The sequence below is a fragment of the Stegodyphus dumicola genome, chromosome 5 (genome assembly GCF_044657685.1).
Source record: "Stegodyphus dumicola isolate Sdum_Otavi_A_Nest chromosome 5, ASM4465768v1".
Classification (NCBI taxonomy): Eukaryota; Metazoa; Arthropoda; class Arachnida; order Araneae; family Eresidae; genus Stegodyphus; species Stegodyphus dumicola.
In genome coordinates, this window is record NC_140772.1 from 130,375,360 (window position 1) to 130,396,178 (window position 20,819).

Consider the following 20,819-nt stretch of genomic DNA (forward strand, 5'->3'; position numbering starts at 1 on the left):
TCCTAATACTTGCACAATAGCTGCAAAGTAAGATAATAATTATTTATTTACTAAAGTAAGATTGATTATATTTATCTCCTAATATAAATTTAGTAGAATGCATCTAAATGACGTAATCCAGAAGTATGAAATTTAATCCTGAAAATAATATTTTTAAAGGAACTTGAATTTAAATCATGAAAAATAGAAATGCAAACATTTAATATGAAAATTTATAAACCAAGTAATTATCATCACTGGTTGGAAATTGGTTGACTTTTCAAGGGGAACAAACCAACCCCGTTCAATTAACAATAATTAATAAATGCAAGCTGTTTCATCTTTTACTCAAGTAAGTATGATGATGCCAAACTGGCAAAATCCGTTAACTTAACGAAACTACTTAATTTATCTCTTTAATCTTACTAATTGAATTAAAACTCGACAATTTTGGCCTTATCCAAAATTGCCAGTTCGAGTCCTGTCGAGGACATTGCTTATTTTTCATATCTTCCGCATCAAAGAAACCTAATAATTCAACAACCTTAAAAAAAAAAAAAAAAAAAACCTGAGGAGGCAGAAATTACTGAATCTATATCACATGATTCTATAAAATAAAAATGTAGATTGGGTGATTAGGACCATGAAATCAAGACTGAAGATCCATATTGCAGAAAAACAATTTCTGTAACAGATATGAGTAGCTATATTTCAAGATTAAAATGTTGAGCTGTTTCAAGATTAAAGTGTGTTATAAACTGTAAACTGTGTTCTTGGTGTCAGTGAAAAGATAGGAATTAAAATTTTAGTGGAGCAAGTAAATGCTTCGATATGTTATTATGGAGAATCCTAGAAATTACAATTAACGTCATTAAGAAGAAAGATTTATGATCACAAGGAGAGTGCAGCACAAAAAGCATACCAAAAAATTTAAATATAAAAAGAATGTTTTCCTGTATACCTTGCCTCATAATAAATCTATCAAGAAAACTGTTTCAAGAGTTCATAGTTGCTTACAAAATTGCAAGGAAAAATAATCATTTAACAACTTTGAAGGTGAAATAAATTTACGGGAATTTTACTGGCCAGAAATAGAATACATTCTATATTCTGCAAATGCCGTTATTAATACTGTGGGCCATATTTAAAACAGAATGAGAAATATTAATAAAACCAAATTGTGAATTCTAGAGAACAAATTATTGTTACTTAATGAATTGATACTTGTCAGTAAGAAATCAGTATTTGATTGTTACATCTAAGCAATTTTTCCTAACTCTAATAAGTATTTCCTAGATCTGATTAAATTAGCTGATGCAACTGCTATAGGAATTTTAAATTCTACTTAGCCCTCTTAAGTGTTTGGGATTATCTGAAGAGTACTTAAAGGAGTATTTATTACCCATAACCTTCGATGTTGTAGGATTATTTAGATTACACCAAAGTACTCGAAGGCTATCTGCCTAAGAGAAGGAATGTCTTTGTAGAGGACTTTTTCAGGAAAGCTATCTCATATTCAGTTTACGTATGGGAATATTCAAGAAACTTCGATGAGATTTAAACCTTGATTGTACTACTAGCATTTAGGAATTTTTCCACTTGGATGCTGATGGCCATGTAAATCTAGTGTGCATAGTGGTGTAAGGAATGTAAAGCAAAAAACGTTTTTAGTGTTATTTTTTGGTATTATGCTATCCATCGCCATGAATTGTTTAACAGTGATGTAGTAAACAATATTGAAGAAATGAATTGCTATAAGAGTTTTGTGAACAAATTTGTTAAGAATGCTAAGGAACTAAAGAATGTGCATGGGCTTTAGAAGTGAAGCATCTTAAAATGGTAGAATTTTAAGAACTTAGTCAGATACTTCATTTATACTGTTTCTATATTATGGGAACACTTTAAGGTTCTTGCCTCATTTTCAGAAGGCAAAAGAAGCAAAATAGATCACTGCCTTTTAAGATAGTAGTTTATTCTTAGGCCGTATATTTGATAACCTGCAAAAACTTTTACATGTACAAGACAGAAATACTGGATTTGTCAAAACAGACAGGAAGATAAGGAATATGGTCCAATGTTTTGATGAAAGAACTGAAAATCCTGATCCATACTACAGTATGGATTCAGAATCGCAAAATTCTTCAGAATCAGAAAAAATGACATTTAAAAGTATAAAACTCCACAGAAATAAAATACAATCCTGCAATAAGGTAGCTGCTTTTTATAAAAGTGTGAAAGAACTTGTTGGAAAGTGTCTGCTTGGAGAAAATGATGCTGATTTACCTTTGTGTGTCAAGATTTTAGATTGCAGAAAATTTTGAATTGACATTTGATGAGGCTGAAATCAGAAAGTTAGCACACAAATTCCACTTAAATAAAGAGAAACAGTGTTTGGTTTCCATGAGTATCTGCAAGTCTCAAACATATTACTTTCCCTAAAGTACACTTTGTACATAATTGCAGTATCTTCTTACAAATGTGAAAGCGAGTTCCTTCAAATAAATCTTGCACTATTGTGTATCATAAGAGGAACACCCTCACAAAGTTCAATCCTAACAAATACATGGAGTCATGGATATTCTGAAGTTGTAATTCTCCTGTTCTTACCAAAAGCAGGAATTGATCTAGAAATGATAAGCATTGTTAGAGAATATGTCAAAAGTCTGGAAGCTGCTGAGAATGCATGGTTAAACACAAATATTTTTTTTAAAGACAAAAAGTACTGATTAATGAAGAATTAGAAATTAATTCCAATATTTTGTAATCTTTGAACACTATATCAAATTTTGCATTCTAATTACTTTTCAAAATTATGAATATATTTTGTTAATGCATGAAATTATATCCTTTTTTTTAACATTATGATAATTTTACTATCATAGCTAGTATTTCAAAAAAAAATACATATAAGACACTGACTTATGCTAAAAGTCTCAAATGCATCCAGAATGTTAAAATTTAATACCTCACTTCAAATATTTGAAATATATATTATGTTTTTAATTCAATAAATACTAAAGTTTTCCTTCTCATAATTTCACATTCCAATTTCAAAGAAGTAGTGGCATCTGGAAGATAAACATTTGTGATGAGACAAGAGCTCATTATCATACAAAGAAATCAAGACTAGAACAAAAGAGTAAATAATTTCCTACAAAAGTTCAGTGTCACAACCATGATATCTGTCTCTTGGCATCAAGTACATATTATTTATGCTAACTTTTAGCAAAAAGAACTGCTATTATTATGCTTATTCTGAATCCTGTTCATATAAACAATTTGCAACAAATGGGAAATGCTCTTGTTATATATAGTTATAGGATAATGCAAAGCACAATCCTCCCAGAAAATTGGGAGACTGCAAATCTTTTCTACAATCCAAAGTGTATGAAGTGCTAAACCTTCATATTTTTCCCTTTAGAGAAACTTTTAGGTCGGAGATGAGCTTGAAATGTATTTGTTACAATGGTTCATAAGTTATAAAAAATTCTTCCAATCATCAAGTAAGCACATTAGTGATATAAATGGAAACTATGAGAAAAATTGTAGTTCTGCCGGAACATCCCTCATAACATTCTATTTAAAATTTACTTCTTGAAAAACTAAACAAAGCCTTCATATTTTACTGTAATTAGATGGAGTTACAGACCTAACAGATTTGCTCAGTTACTGCTATTCATATGATCTTTTTCAGTAAATTACATAAAACATAATTCAGAATTAATTTTTTTGACTTATAAAAAGTTTTAAAAACAATAAAAGTAAACACTTGTTTATATAACTAAGGCCAGATATATATATTAGTTATGTAATCAAAAGTTTAGTTTGATGCAACATAATTCAAAATGCATGTAAAAATTTTTTAAAAAAAGGGAAATTAACTTTTTGATCGCTTACCATAATAAATATATATAACTACGATATTATATATAAAAAAAGTGAAATACTATTTCACTGGGAATGGAAATTTTCTTTCAATAAAATATTTAATTTCTATGAGTTGAGACAAAACATATTTACAGCAGAAAGGTAGGAAAAATGCTTTATTGTATTTTTGTCTAAGTTGTTGTTCCAAATTCAAATGTGCCCAAATTTTGTTTATGTTAGAATAGTGTTTTTCAAATAAATTTAAGAGCAACATAAACCTTTAAAAACAGAAAGAAAGAAATAAGTAGTAAGTTAATATTTTTTTGATTCACAGCCTCTTAAATTTCATCAGAAGGTAAAAGCATGTTTTGTCCTCATACATGTCTTTAAATAAATGATTGCCCTTTTTATATATGTTTAAAAAAAAAAAAAAAAAAGACTTAAATTTCCTTTATAAAACATGATTCAGGTCATTGAACTTTTATAATCTGATTGATACAAAATATAGGGGTTTTCATCCGCAGAGAACCCGTTGGCGCCGTTGCATTTTTACTCGCCAAGCTCGATGAGCCGACCCGTAAATGTGATATTTTGTAAACGTGATTTTTAGTGCATGTAAATTCAAGTTAGCAGACAAAACAAGTATATGGTAGTAAAAATTCACAGATAATAAGCATGTAGATGTAAAACTAACCGGTTAAACGTGATATACGAAAATAAATTTGAATTAAATTCAAGTTACCACAGAAAAGAATATATTAAGCATAAGACAATATATAAGCCATTTATAACGGAAATAAAAATTCATTTAAAAATATAAATTAGTATTAATGTATTGAAATTAACCGGTTAAACGTGAGAAACGAAAAAAATTTGACTTAAATTCCAATTAACACAGAAAACAATATATTCCTTACATCAGCAGTGGTTTGCTAATTTTGATGACCATGGTGATGCATCAAACTATTCTGTCATCTTAGATAATCAATAATATTTTTTTTTTATTTTAATTTAATTTCAATTAACAATATATTATCTTGTTAAAATTTTACGCCATAAAAATTGATTTATTCTCATAATTTTAGATGACAATAACCAAAAATAAAAATAAAAGCATTATTTAAAATGCACATGCATATTTTTGCGGCCTACGGAAACAAATTATTTTAAGAGGTTTGAAACCTCATGGTTCTTAGAGCTGTTAATAATTAGAACACACAACGTGAACAGCCGTGTTACAATAGCATTCACCTCTCCCGTCGTATTTTCTTCCTTTCATCCCGAACCGAGAACTGGGCTCTATCTACGAAAATATTTCTATCTATTCGTTGTTAAAAATTTCAGAAAAAATAATAATAAATAAGAGAAGAATAATGTAAATCTGCAAATGCGAACAACGACAGTGATATTTCAACAAAATGAACGCAAGAGAAATGGTTGCAAACTTCGAACAAGCGAATACGCTAAATCGGCTGGGTTACCAGGTTTGAACTGTTATCGCCAAAGTTGGCGATGTTTACATTTACGGGGTTCTCTGCGGAAGTGCTTCCAAATATATTAATATTTAGTTAAGTTTTGCCAATTTTAAGCTCTTCGGCAAATTTCATTTTGCAATTTATTTAATTTTACTGAAAAATCCCAACTAGGGAAGAATGGGTGCAAAGCTAAAATACAATTTTCTGTGATAAAGTACATTATAAACATAATGTTCTCAATCCTCTTAAACATTATTTGGCGGTAAATAATTTTTCGGATCAGGGGTCTTTTGTCTAGCGCGTGGTTAGAGGTTATAGCCACTGCACACTTAAGACACTTAGCTTACCTGTTAGGACAAAATTAATTCAACTTATTATGACAATTTTTCATGAGAAATTAATATTTATGAAAATAATTTTAATCCATTAACTGCCAAAACTACAAGGAATGATTCTTTTCTCATGAAAATAATAACAAATATTAAATTAAGCATTTATAACATAAATTTTCATTGAAAATTAAAAAAAATGCTCTAAGTAGAAAAAGAGAGTGTTGCGTTCGTGCGACGTCAGTGGAATAAGATTACGGATGTTTAGTGAATAGGATTGTACTCATGCGATGTTTCCTTTGAGTGGATGACTGGATTACTTTTTAGCTGTATAACGTTTTATAAATCTACAAATCACACTTGTAATTAATTTAATATAAAAATACATTATATTTCTTTTGCAAATACAGATTATTTCAATTGAAAGATTCAAGCATGCAAAGCTTCACTACAATCATGATGTAAAGCTACATTACATGCTTTGAATCTATAAACAGTCTGGCTATGGCACTCTTTACTACGAAGTCTTTTGTTATCATCGGACTTGCGATAAAATGTCTACCATCTCCATGCAGTGGTTTTTGAATGCTGAATTTACTAGATCTTCATGTTGCTGATCTATTTGTGGCTAATTCTACACTCTCAATAGGAGTTTAAAAAAGGAATAATGCAATCTCGCGCCTGATATCTAAAAGAAATTTTTTATTTCCAGTAGTAGAAAGTCATGATATTTATTAAGTTTAGATATGGTCTCACCTTATATAATTTATCAGTATTGTCAGCTAAATGCAAATTCTACTTCATATTCCTGTACTGCAAACGTGATATCGGTTCTTGTACAATAGGAACAGAAATGTCCTTATCAAGAGACCAATACATTTCTTCTTGAGGTAAAGATGGATATCCCGTAAGCAATAATATTCCAATAAATCTTCCCATATAGGCTTCAGATGCAATAAATTCTGGGAGATTTTTTTGCAGAGCATATATATTTGTCTGTTGAACAAGCAGAGAGTAAATGTCTAAAACGAAAACAAAATCGAAAATCTCTCCACTAGTTTTACCTTGTATTTTGTCTCTTTCTTTATTTTCTTCCTGAGACATAACTGATGGTTCCTTTTTTATCCATTTCAAGTTTTCTGCTTTTTAAACTTTTTCGTATGACTACCACTGCTTTTAGAAGGCTGAAACTTACTTCTTACGTGAATTTCAACTTCCCCAGCAATATCATTATCATTATTTAAAACGTTGTCATTCCCTTCTCCATTACTAACTTCTGCAATTTCTGGGGGAACAGCAACAATATCAATTTCGTTCTGGTCATTATTAACATTATAATTATCTGTTTCTTCATCAAAAAATCTTTGAAAAGCTTCTTCTAATGTAAGATACCTCGCTATACACATTTTAAAAGTAGCGAGAACATGAACCAGAACATCGAAAGGAATGACTAAAAAAGGAGATTACCCCTTTCCTGCTGACGCAACACCAGTTTTTCCCTTCCTTCCCAACACAAATATAAACATCTGATATAATGCAACATACCTCGCTATACACATTTTAAAAGTAGCGAGTGTCATAGGAAGTATGTTGCTTATTTTGTGCTGTACATTGTAAAATGGCTGTATATGATGAGATTAACCTGAAGTTTCTGTACGATTTGGGACGAAAGGGACAAAGCATTAACTGAGTGTGTAATTGAAGATTTACTTAGTAGTCAAAGTGCCTGTTTTTACAAAGGAAAGGCGTACGATCAAACATAAAGATCATTCAGATGGCTTTGAATAGGTTTGTTGCAAGAAATGTGACTGACAGTCCGGCACTGTGGAGGATGTTTTTTATTCTTATTTTTCTGAGTTTATGTGGTGACGGCAGTATACATATTCTAGTTCTCGATGCTGTTAAGGAATTTTAGATATTTCCTATTTGTAGTGTGTATATGCGATAACATGTATTTCCCTTTTTATGTTATTTCATTGTGTGACTTAAAATGCAGCTTATTGAGCTTCGATTGGCTACACATTTTGTTCAATTTTGGTGATGAGTAACTTTGTTTTAACATTATATGTCATCATTCTACTGATTTTTTAAAAATGAAAATAGATCAATGTGTACATGAACAAAGTCAAGGGAATGTGCAATGCCGAGTTTGGCAATTCTCTGAGAATTTTTAAAGTGAAAATAGATTGATGTATACATGAACATCACGTTGTAAGGATCTTAAGTTTTACTAACGTTTATTTTATTTTAAATCTTTACTATCACTTCTTATTTTCTACTTCCGGCCAGAATTAAAAGCTTTAAATTATTTATGCAAATTTGTCTGGCGAACGCCAAGTACTTAAGTTGTGGCTTTTTGCCAAGCAAGAGAGAGGAAGGAGTTAGTAGAAGCAGGCCGCTTGCCTTAGCAGTTTTACTCGGTTGCTGGTTGCCTTCCAGGCCAGAGGTTTAATCCTCTTGATAATTTTAAACGTATTGTAGTGTTAACAGTTCTCATTACTACATACGGCTTCCTGTTAATATACGGCCAATCTTCTCGGAGGCCCTTGTTTGTTATTCCAAAGTTAAGTTAGAGTTTATTTAATATTTTTATATTCTTACGTTCAGACCACAAGTGGTTGGTCTCTGTATTCCGAAGTCCGGAAATCATTGTAAAGAGTGAAAAATACAGGGTTACGTATACCCTTCCTGTGTATCTTGTCTACTTCCCACATTTATTGAACATAGCTTTAGTAAGCTCCCTGTTCCGAGTCAGGTCATTTAAATGTTCCCCAAGCAAGTAAGGCGGAACATAAAACCTGATAGTGGCGCCCAACGAAGAAGAACCTGTGCTGCCTGCAGAAGCGGCTCAGAATCCAGAAATGCCAGCTGCCGCCCTGGAAGGATTTGGTTACATCGTCCAGACCATGCGCGCAGCGATGAAACCAGAAGCAACATTTAATGGAAACTCACCGGTTACCAGTTTTTTGGAAAAACTAGATGACCACTTCATGCTCTATCCCGTGCATGAGTTCCAGAAACTCACCTTAGCTACCAGCGCTTTGAGGGGCCAAGCGCTTAACTGGTTCAAATGTATAGGCAGAAGTCTCTTGGGTCAAGCAGGAAGTCCCACCTATACTTATGAAAATTTCAAGACTGCCCTAGTAAAAGCCTTCCCTGTCGTAAGGGATCGTGCGAAATTAGAAACGGAACTTTTCAGCATATACCAGAAACGAATTGAAAATCTTTCAAGCTTTATTTTAAGAAAAATTCATGTCTTCAAACTCTTGTATGGAAACCGTCCGGATCCTGAGATAATTCAAGTGATTTTGCCGAGGTTACTTCCCCAAGTACAAGACTTCATTGAATTAAGGAATCCGACTACACTGGAAAAGTTATTTGAGCTAGCAATCCAGTTTGAAAGTAGAAGAACTGCGGACATTGAAAGAAGACGCCAATATCAACAACGAAACCAATTTGGTGAGCCAAGACCACAGCAAAGTCAAGCACACGGCTACGGAAGCAAAGCGAATCAGTGGGCAAGGAAACCCGAGCATCCAAAAACAGCCGGCGAACGTCAACAGTTCAATAGCAATCCAGGAAAAAAGTCTCAAGGCCAGTGGAAAAAGAAGGAAAGCATGGAAAGGAAAAATCAAGATTTAAACTAAAACGAATTTCTGCTGACGGGAGGGTGCGGAAATCCGAAGGCCAAGAAAACCCCTCTTCCTTCAAGTTAAAGACAGTAATGGTGAAAAATTTGACTCTTCCAAAGATTGAAGTGTTGGTTAATAACATCCCAGCCACCGCACTCCTGGATACAGGCGAGCAGTGTTCCTGTGTGGCAGAAGATTTTTTTACGAAGTATTTTCATAAATATCGCATATATAATTCGGATAATACGACAGTGTTAGCTGCGCAAGGATAAAGATGCAAGTGCATACGTAAATTACCGCTATACGTCCGTATCAAGGATGAACAAGTAAAGGTTATGATTTTTATAGAAAAGAATCTGCAAGCACATATTATCTTAGGAATAGATTTTCTTTCAGAGGCAGAAGCAACGCTGGATTTTAATGAAGCGTCCCTTAAGCTGACGATGAAACCAGTTCGAGAAGAAAAAACGGAACCGCCAATGTTAAACCTTGATCACCTGCCTAAGGAAGAGCAACAAAGAATCCGACAAGTGGATCCGGCACGGCAGGCACAAGCTCCAGAAGTGGAACAACGACAAGCACAAGGGCAAGCCATTAGGAGGCAGGAGCAATTGAAAAGAAAGTTTCCTCGTTGGAAAATTAAAGGTAACAAGAAAAAGAAGCCGTTCCACCGACCAGAAAAGAGAGCGCACGACCACCCCCAGAATGAAGAAGGGAGAAGTACGACGAATGCAAAGAGAGCCAGGAGAAATAACGACAACTATAACCCGGCTCCCAAACGGAAGATCTACTCATCGGACAGGACTCTACGCAGCAAATGTCGCCGAATTGCGGAAGGAACACCAGCGGCGGAGGAAAAGATACAAGGAAAATTTGAACGGCCAGCAACGAGATCCAAGCAGGAACGAGAGAGAAGTGTTCCGGTTCCGCCAAGACCACCGGCCATCAAACGGCCAAGACCACAGGCAGAGGCGAAAAAGAAGGTATTCAAGGGTGACCGAACTGGAGGGAAAAGAAAGCTCCTAGAGGAAGGAAGATAAATCAAACACGAATCTTCGCTACCTTCCAGGACTGGGCAGAGAAAAGAATGTCCGAATATCACAAAGATAAGTAAAACTTTATGTTACTTTGCAAACTTAAGTTAATCTTTCATTCTTACTGCAAGTGGCAGATTTCAAGACGTTTTACCTCATGTGAGGTCTACCTTTATCGCCAAAAACGCGAGAAATTAGTTGTTACCTATTTTGGTATTATGTTTTTCAATTACTCGCGAGTAAAACTAAAGTTCATGTATAATAGGAATGCGTAAATACTTGAATATTGTAAAAGTTATTGTATAAAATTTTATTTAAAACATTCTGGCAAGAAAGACGTTTTAGTCTGAAAGACTTTTGAAATGTAGTATTTCAATGTAAAAGAATTGGCACTTGCTTGGAAAAGAATAGAAGTTAACAAAGTACTACTAATGTATGTTTTCAAATGTGCAAAATTAACAGCATGTTGATATGTTCTTATATACAATGTGAACTGTTATTTTAAATGTTAAGAAATACCGTGATATGGTAAAAGTGAAAGTAATGTTAAAAATTTGTTATTCGTGTGACTGTAAAGACTAAATCATGGCGAATATGTGTTAAAGGTTGAATGAATGTAGTTAGGCTCTCTGACGCTACACTTCAGAGTTAGCCACTTTCAGAATAGTACCTCAGGGTTTAGAGATGAAGATAAGGTGTGTTATGAGGTCTTGTTATGTTGAATTTTAACACGTTAGTGTTTTGATTGCAGGCGGTAGTGTTGAACACTTGTACATAAACACATTCGTGTTCGGTGTTTTCTTTTACAACACATGTCAGAGAGCACGGGGAGAGATAATTAAATAAAGTCAGGAATGAAATAAGAATGTTAGGAGAAATATAAATATTCATGTTACTTGCCATTTAATTGTGTAACATTTCATTAAACTAGTTTTCAACTAAAAGCTCCTGTTTAGATGCAGTACAGATGAAAAATAATTGTCCATGGAGCTGATAATGTAAAAACAAATTTTTTTTTTTTTAAATTTCTAGTTTCTAGTGAGGAATGTTTGTAAAAGATTGGCCTCGCGTTAGATTCTAGAGCTAAAAGTTTTCAACAAGGTCGTTTTAGACCTCAGTTTCAAACTAATTAACTCTGGCGGGAAGTATGTAAGGATCTTAAGTTTTACTAACGTTTATTTTATTTTAAATCTTTACTATCACTTCTTATTTTCTACTTCCGGCCAGAATTGAAAGCTTTAACTTATTTATGCAAATTTGTCTGGCAAACGCCAAGTACTTAAGTTGTGGCTTTTTGCCAAGCAAGAGAGAGGAAGGAGTTAGTAGAAGCAGGCCGCTTGCCTTAGCAGTTTTACTCGGTTGCTGGTTGCCTTCCAGGCCAGAGGTTTAATTCTCTTGATAATTTTAAACGTATTGTAGTGTTAACAGTTCTCATTACTACATACGGCTTCCTGTTAATATACAGCCAATCTTCTCGGAGGCCCTTGTTTGTTATTCCAAAGTTAAGTTAATATTTTTATATTCTTACGTTTAGACCACAAGTGGTTGGTCTCTGTATTCCGAAGTCCAGAATCATTGTAAAGAGTGAAAAATAAAGGGTTTCGTATACCCTTCCTGTGTATCTTGTCTACTTCCCACATTTATTGAACATAGCTTTAGTAAGCTCCCTGTTCCGAGTCAGGTCATTTAAATGTTCCCCAAGCAAGTAAGGCGGAACATTGAACCTGATAACGTTAATGCAATTCTTTGACTTGTTATTTTGGTTTTGTGTAGCGGCCATCTTGAAATTGAGCCTTGTTGGACAATCGACAAAGTTGCACTCCGAAATATATTTTTACCTAGGTTTCCTCTCAAGATGATTTTCAGCCCACCAGTGGCTGAGTGGTAAAGTCACTGAACACTGGTAGTTCGATCCGAGGTTCGAATCCCGCGAACGGGCTAGCTGCATGGGCGTTTTCGTGGTTCCCCATGTGTAACGTGTATACGAGCCAGTTTCCTTTAGAAAGGCCTCCCTCCCCTTAGGCAGATAGCCCTTGATGCTTAGCCATAATCACACACACACAAGATGATTTTCAAGCTCACTAAACTCTTTAGTGTTATTCTTCATTGGTAATACTTCCATACTAAATGGAAAACTGCCAGTATTACACCCATTTTCAAGCCATAAAAAGTCAGTTACGGAGCCAGGATCTTATCGGCTTATCAGACTTTTATTCTGTCTTAGCAAATTAATGGATGTTGTAATTCTAAGAGAGTTCAGGAGCACTTGGAGAGCAATATTATCCTCAACCCACATCAGTTTGGACTCAAATCTTGTCGACTTCCTATCAAATTTAGGATGTTATGGGGCATACTGCGGAAGGGTTTCCCCACAAAAAATTCACTGCTGGACTTTTTATCGATACAGCCAAGGCTTTCAATTGTGTTTGGATGGACACACTCATTTACAAGATCCATAGTCTGGCGTTTCCAGATTACATCATACACATAGTTAAATCCTACCTTACAGTAGATACTTTGTTGTTCACATTTCAAACACACACTCAACTCGCTGTGCCATTACTCCAGGCGTTTCACAGAGGTCCTTGCTCGGTCCCACACTTTTTAACGTTAATGTGAAAGATTTTCCTCGCACAACCAACACTACACTAGCAATGCGTGCTGTTCATACAGCAACCCTTACTGAAAATGCATTTCTTAGTCCAGTTATTCAACATTTACAAACCCACATCCATACACTAGTATCCTGGTTCCTAAAGCGGGAAATACAAGTGAATGTTCACAAGACAATTGCAATTATGTTCACTAGGAAAAAGACTATTACCAAGCCTCTGAAGTTCTATGGAACAACTCTGTCCTTATCTTAGGGTGATCCTCACAAATTCCCTCACATTTACATTCAATTACCCAGAAGTTTCAAGTGCGTAAAGGCACACTATACCCCTTAATTGCTCGAAACAGCATTCTATCTCTTGATAATAAGTTACTCATTTATAAATCCATTTTGTGGCTGATGTGTTATGCCTGCTCAATCTGGGCATATTCATGTAAAATAGGAAAAAAGTGCAAACAGCCCATGTGTTCTGATGCAGATTGCAAATGTACCTTGGTACTTTAGGAACAACACAATTTATGAAGAACTTGGTACTATTAAACTCAGAACCTTTTTATTACCCCTTTGTCAAAAAAATTCACTGTGAAATAAGAACTCTTAATAACACTGTGCTGAGAACTTATGATTATAAACATGTACAATATAAAAAATGGCTTATGGGCATTTTCAGCCCCAAAGTGGTTATGGGAAACTGAAGCAATATTTTTTTCCTAAAATTTTTGTTCTTGTGCTGTATGTTATTCTGTGCTGCATTCGCAATTTCATTATTCTTGTATTTTTTTGTGATTTACATTTAGTATTTTTTATTCTAACTTCCTAAGTGCATTTTGTACTGTTAGCCCTATATTTCATCAGGTCGATGGCTTTTTGTTTTGTAAAAAATTAGTGCTCTACAAAATTTGTTAAAGGACAAAAATTAAAAACTGGAAGTGTCCTTGTAATACCGGAAGAGCTTTTATGTATGATATATAAATAGCTGATGTAATGTGCAGATTTTGATTTATGATTATGAAGGCAATTTTGTATATAAATAAAGAAGATTTAAAATGCATACTATCATGTCTACCAGATATTAAAATGAGAGACTTAAAATATATATTATCATGTCTAAGAGATACATATACATCTTTATATATTATTAACTTTAATATCTTTCTCGGCATAAAATCCCCACTAATTTTCCATTCTAAAACACAGTTTTGGTAAAAGTATATTTATGGGTACCCCTTGGCGATACATGGATATTGATCGCCACTACACAAAGCCAAAATAACAAGACAAAGAATTGCACAAACTTGGTATCCATATACACATTAACCTATTTTCACTTAAAAAAACATCCCAGAATTGCACAAAATTGGCATTGCACACCCCTTTGACTTTATCCATGTACACAAAGACCTACTTTCACTTAAAAAAACATAAGAGAATTGCATAAACTAGACATTGTGCACTCCCTTGACTTTGTAAATGTACATATCAAACTATATTCACTTAAAAAGTCAAAAGAGCAACCAGCAAAAAAAAAAAAAAAAAAAAAAAAAAGTATAATAGCAATAAACTACATTTAAAATCAAACAATGAAATAACATAAAAAAGGAAATTCATCTTTGCATTACACAAAGGAAATATCCACTTACCTTGTTTAAGAATTAATGTTGTCTTCAGTCAAATAAATTTCCCTGAACTAGAATCTGTATACTGGCATTGCCACATAAATTTACAAAATAAGAGTAAAAAATATCCTCCAACCATAGGCATTTCCTTTCTACAAACAGTTAATAATGGCTACTACGTAAACCTTCACTTGCACACCAGTATAAGTAATGCTCATTTCCCCTTTCTTTCCAAATCGTACAGAAACTTCAAATTAATCTTATTCAAGCATTTTACCATCTAAAGCAGAAAACAAGCAATATACTTCCTAACCAACAGACAGGACAAGCCCTTACAAATTCACCACAATCATGCAACCAATTATGTCATAATAGGGTTTTATATCAATCAACTATTTAGGCTACCATAAACACAACACCACTTGGCAATAAATGAAACAACTTCATGATAATACAAGGGGTGCCCTTCTCTCTACTCTAACCCAAAGTTTTTTATTATTTGTATATTTTTCTTTTAATTTTTTAGTTTGTATTTAACATAGATAATTAGTTTAAAAATATTCGTATATAATATCAATGCAAATTTCTGTTCACACTTTAATTGTATTCTCTTGGAATCCTTCGACATAAGGCAACCATTTCATATTTAAAAAATCCTTTTGACACCATTCAGTAATCATTTCATATTAAAAAAAAAAAAAAAAAAAAAGTGACACTTTCATGAAGCAGAAATGAGTTTCATGAGACTTTTTTTTTTTTTAAATTCCCTTTAGAAAGTTCTCTATAGATTATTTGTTTATGATAAATATTCTTTAATAGTAAAAATTTCATACATAATAGTTAATTTACAATTGCTTTTCTGCACAAATGAAAGCTCAGCATACCTGGTAAAAAAGCACCACCTTGTTAAATTCATTCCTAAATTAGCCTGATGCTGACTAAAGTTTATCATAAAGGAATAAATATATAAATAAAGAAAAACATATCTTGTATTAATATGTAGCATTGAAATCCTTAATGAAATGACAAATATGTCCCTACAATTTTAATTCTGACAAATTCGATTACCTTAAATTCAGCTGTAATAACTCCCATTAATAACTGTGAAACAAACATTCTAAATTCCCTCATTGAAATCTTTGTAATTCAACTCTTTTACCATATTTGTTACTAATTATAAAAGTAAACGCAATGTATAACCTTTTAAATAATACCTGTATTCAAATTAATTCAGTCCTTTTCCTAAAAAATCTTATGATGATTGCTATCCTAGCAATGGAAACACCATATAAAATGCATTATAAGATTATCATACTAATAATCAGCACCTTATTTGAAGCAATAGTAAGACTGTTACAAAATAAAAAATTACATTTGAATATGTTTATGCATTTGACTGTAAAAGAAAGACATACAAATATAAAAAATATTTGCGATTATTATTACAAAACTTATCATGTTAATAACATAACTTGTTATAAATTATTATGAGTCAAAATGAAGTGCACTAAGATGAATTAATATTCACATTTCTTCATCATCAGAATCATCTTTAACAGCTGCTTTTGCATGACTTTCAGCTTCTTGGAATACATTTTGAGGTACAAACGTGTGTTTTCCCTTGGTAATCTCTCCAACCCAACTTAATTCAAGTTCAAAATTTTTATCTTTTACTTCATCATGTACTATGTATATAATTTTTGCAGCCTCTTTTACCAATTCTTCACATGTCATATTTTTCAGTTCAAGTTTTTCCATTTCCGTTTTAGCAGCTTGTTTCGCTTTTCCAACAGCACATCCAAAATATCCCCATGATATGCCGGACGGATCGATACAATACATCTGAGGACCATCGAATTCATAAGCACCCATAATAACACTGGCACCAAATGGACGATAGGAACTGTACAGTGTGTAAGCATGCATGTACATGGCCACACGATCCTTTAAATATTTCAGAGGTATTGCATCGTTGTAATCGGCCTGATAATTTGATGCTTCATATTTTGCAGTTTCCACAATTTGTCGAGCATCTGCAAGAAGACCAGCTACTGCAACACCAATATGCCGATCGATCGTGAAGATTCGTTTATTGGCTCCAGCTTCATATAATTTCGAAGTAACAAGTTTCTCAACAGCAAAAACAATTCCATCTTTACCTCTTAGTCCTATAGCAGTACCACTATTTTCCACAGCCTTCTGAGCATATTCCACTTGAAATACACGGCCATCAGGTGAAAACTGAGATGCAGATAAATCATATCCGGTACCTATTGAACTCATGGTACTGCTAGTACAGAATTATTTTAAAAATCAACTCTTTCACGGAGTCCGATCAAAATGCCGATGTCAGGTAGTATCACGGTTATGACTTCCGATGACGAAAAACCATAAACAAAACTAACTTAAAAAAAAAAAAAAAAACTTTAAAAAGTACACATTGCGAAATTATTTTTTTAATCGTTAAAAATAGATATCTTAAAATTTTGTTAACTATTTATGGAACTATTGTTGTGAACCTAACCGCGAAAGTATTGAAATTTAGAGCAAGAAATTACAGACACTTTCCCTAACATATATTTTTATAACATCATTCCACTGAAAGACCAACTGTATATCTTTTCACTGGTCATTATAGCAAGTTGCATTCCTTAGTTGATAAAATTCCCCAGAAAACTTTATTAAAATTATTTCTAATGTGTTGACATTTATGAAGTTAATTTTGGCAACATCATTGCAAGGTGCGTTGTTACATGCAATTACAGATTCTTTGGTTACATGTTTTTGTTGTTAATGGAATATTAGTGAAGAGAATATTGTGTTTTGAAGATTGCTTTGCATTTCCTATATACTGTGTACCACTAGGTCAGTGAATCTATTTATAATACTGTTATAAAAATATTTATTATGTGTTGTAACTTTCGTTGGGAATAGAATATGGAAGAAAAAGGGTAAGAATCTGACATTTGGGAAGCACTACCGCAGAGAACCTGGTAAATGTAAATACCGTCAAAAATGACGAAAGCAGTTCAAAGCACACAAATGTGATGTTTGGAGGTAGCGTTCGGAATTTGCACACTGCAGCATTACAACAAGCATTAGTATTGTTAATATTTGTATTGTTTGCTCCTATAGTTTATACTCCACTTAATAATTTGTGCGATTTTTACGCTGTATTTTCTAACAGTGAAGTTGCAAAAAGTGGCCTTTATAAAAAAATATAGCAAATCACTTCCGCATTAAAAATATTTTTCGGCAGTTAAGTGGAGAAAATCCCTTGCAGTTTTCTACTGAAATTAGTGCGTATGTCTTCGTTTACATCAGACCTTTGACCGCATGTATTTTGATAAGTAACACTGTGCCTTGATTTAAATTGAAAAAGCTATCCATCACGGCATTTAAAATCTTCAATACCCATTCGACTTGCCAATTCATCATACTTGGTCTGCAGTAGGGGTCCATTTATCGGAAAATTTCAAGATCTAGCATCCTTTTCTCTAGCAAATTTATTTATTTCCAATGAATCTAAAATTGAATAACTGTTTTACAAATAAATTGAAAAGTTAATTTTTTTAATTCCATAGTCAGCTGCTAACCTTGTTTTACATTCACCATTCTGTATTTCTTTAAAATTTCTACCTTTGTCTCTAGCGGTAGAGTTTTGTTTTCCAAATTAGATATCCTGAATTTTAACACATTCACACCATACACCAAAGAGGAAAAACTACTGCACATTAATTTGTCTACACTGCAGGCATAGCTGACACAGCTGTCTAGAATCTGTAATAGACTTTTTTTTTTAACTTTTTTAATAAAGAAAATTGATAACAAATGGTTTCTTGTTCACATTTATAAAGTAAAGCAAACATAGTACTGATTTTCTGGGCATGAGATATTAAATTTGGGAAACTTACTTTTGATAATGATTTGTAAAACTCTAACTTTGGCATATTTAGAAACAGCTGCTTGAGATTGTTAAATTGCAACTCGGTTAATTCAAGCTGCAGATCTGATCTCACTGCTTCATGATTTACGTTGAAAGGCATGGTAAAAATATCCAGTTCCATTTGAATGCCACTGAAATCTCTAAATCTCCGTTCGAACTCAAAATGCAGTTTTTCGTGGTTTTCCCCATGTGTAACGTGTATATGAGCCAGTTCCCCTTAGAACGTCCTCCATTAAGGCATCCCTGCCCTTATGCAGATAGCTCTCGAGACTTTACTATAATCACACAGACACACGTTTACTGAGGGTATTGAATTTAACCTTGGGAAATGAGACAAGTCGTTCTTAGCTAACTGCCCAGCAAACAGTTTAAGTTTTAAAGTTTTGAGATGGGCCCAGATATTGTCGATAAATTGATTTTTCCCTTGCATCTTGACATTCCAGTTTCTCGTATGACAAAGAAGATCTGTGAAAAATGCAAAGTTTGAAAGCCACATTTTGTATCTTCTAACATTTTGCTTTCCGCAGAACACTGATTCTCGTGCATTTCTTATATACACACCATTACCACTCACTGTTGCACACCATCTTTTTACCATTGAACTGCTGTTAACTTCGTAAAGACCGCGTGGCTCCTCCCTCCACATTCACAGTATAGAAAATTTTGGAATTGACCATAGAATTTTGTGCCATATTTATTTTGATAGCTTACTAGGTATGTATTGCTGAAAGAGGCACTTTCCTCTGAATGCTGGCACAATTTTTCTGATTGTAATATACTAGCCTGCACCCTGTGTACTTTGTGTGTATATATATAGAGAGAGAGTAAATAAATTCTGAGTGGGAAAGTATTTAAAATGATTTTCTTTTAATGTTACCTTTTGGGCTAATTTCCCCCCCCCCCCCAGTTTCAGTGTAGTCTTAGATTCTGCTCTTTATAAATATTTTGTTACCTCAAATTTGCTTTGAAAAGTATCACAGGTATTTGAAATGACAAGAATAAGAAAAGCTTTAGTAATGTTTGTAATTGATTTATTGAAGTTGTTTACTGAAGTATTTGTGAGATATTTTCACTTGTTTCTGCAAGTTCTTGCCATCTTCTGTCAATTTCAGTTGGTAACAACCAATATCTGTCACTAGAAGGCCAAAAACTTTTTCTGCCAGCAGAATTTTGACCTGCTAATGCTACTGATGACTTTTATGGACTCCACATTAGATTTTGCTTTTAGACTATGCATTTTCTCCTGTGACAAGATAAGTGACATCTGTGACTCCTGTGACAAGACACCATAAACATCCTGCTTCAAAAAAGCAAATTCTGCGAAAGACCAAATTATATACCTGGATTCCTTCTACCTATCTTTGACCACTATTATATTTTCCAGATCCTTCTGCAGTGCATACAAAACATTCTTTTTTTAGGACAGACTGGTGCCCTTATGTAATGTTCTCATGTAATGAAATTTTTATATATCTTTAAAAAATATCAATAAAAAATTAGAATCTATAGTGCTTTTTAATGACTTTATATGTATGTTTGTTTTATGTTAACTGTTTTTATATATATATATTTGAAATCTTTTAGCATGAAGAGTGATGCTCGCTATTTGTTAAATAAAAAGAAATGGAAGAATCAGTCAGGCAAACGTGTAGAAGAAAACTGGAGAAATAGAAAAATTCTATCTCGTGGCATTGTTGATGCACGTAAAATTCTGAATTCAAAACGTGAGAAAAAAGTGAATTCTAATGAAATTATTGCAGGATTCCATAAAAGTGTATCTAAGAATAAGCCTGTATCTAAGAAGCAGTTTTTTGCTTTATCTAAAGTAAGTAACATTAATTTTAGCACACACATATATATATATACATGCTATTAAATGTACATATACATCCATTACCAGATTTTTTAGATTTTTAAGCTTTTTATGGTTTTGATGGTAAAATTTTTAAATTTTTTACACTGCTTAACTATGACCTGTGGACTGATAAAGACACTGATTACTTAACATATTGTATGTATGCTATCATAAATTGAACTTGATTTTAGAAAACTGTTTAGTGCAGAGTTTCTTAGGTCGCGGGACCTGCAGCAAGGGGTGGCCAAAAATTTTAACAGTTTTGATATTTCTTTAACTTATTATAATAATTTTACAATTACCGAATATTTTTACACAATCTATCTGAAAATAGATAAAGATAAGACAATACAGACAAAGAGAAGACAAAAACGTTTCGACACATTCTTTTTTAATATAAACATTCATTTTACTTGTTTTGCATGTGACACTGTCATTTCACCTGTTACTTATTTAAAATGTTCACAATGTT

General features: G+C 33.1%; 2 protein-coding genes across 5 annotated transcripts in view; one reads left to right on the forward strand and one right to left on the reverse strand.

Moving 5' to 3' along the window:
• Positions 1–15,966: 15,966 nt before the first annotated feature.
• Prosalpha7 (proteasome alpha7 subunit) lies at positions 15,967–16,925 on the reverse strand. Its single transcript, XM_035362342.2, has one exon. The coding sequence runs from the start codon at positions 16,827–16,829 to the stop codon at positions 16,071–16,073; it is 759 nt and encodes a 252-aa protein (XP_035218233.1). The 5' UTR covers positions 16,830–16,925; the 3' UTR covers positions 15,967–16,070.
• A 327-nt stretch (positions 16,926–17,252) lies between these two features.
• LOC118194012 (uncharacterized) overlaps positions 17,253–20,819 on the forward strand; it is a 57,360-nt gene continuing 53,793 nt past the window's right edge. For 2 of the 4 annotated variants that reach the window (XR_015041227.1, XR_015041226.1), the window contains exons 1-2: positions 17,253–17,411; positions 20,077–20,317. Coding sequence is in view for 1 of the 4 variants with exons in the window: in XM_035365184.2 (XP_035221075.2) it covers positions 20,078–20,317 (240 nt within the window). In the remaining 3 variants the exon portion in view is untranslated. The remainder of the gene's footprint in view (positions 17,412–20,076; positions 20,318–20,819) is intronic. The other 2 variants (XR_015041225.1, XM_035365184.2) reach the window with 1 other exon arrangement.

Excerpts from the sequence above, each read along its gene's own strand:
- Prosalpha7 (XM_035362342.2), bottom strand. The coding sequence starts at position 16,829 with ATGAGTTCAATAGGTACCGGATATGATTTATCTGCATCTCAGTTTTCA.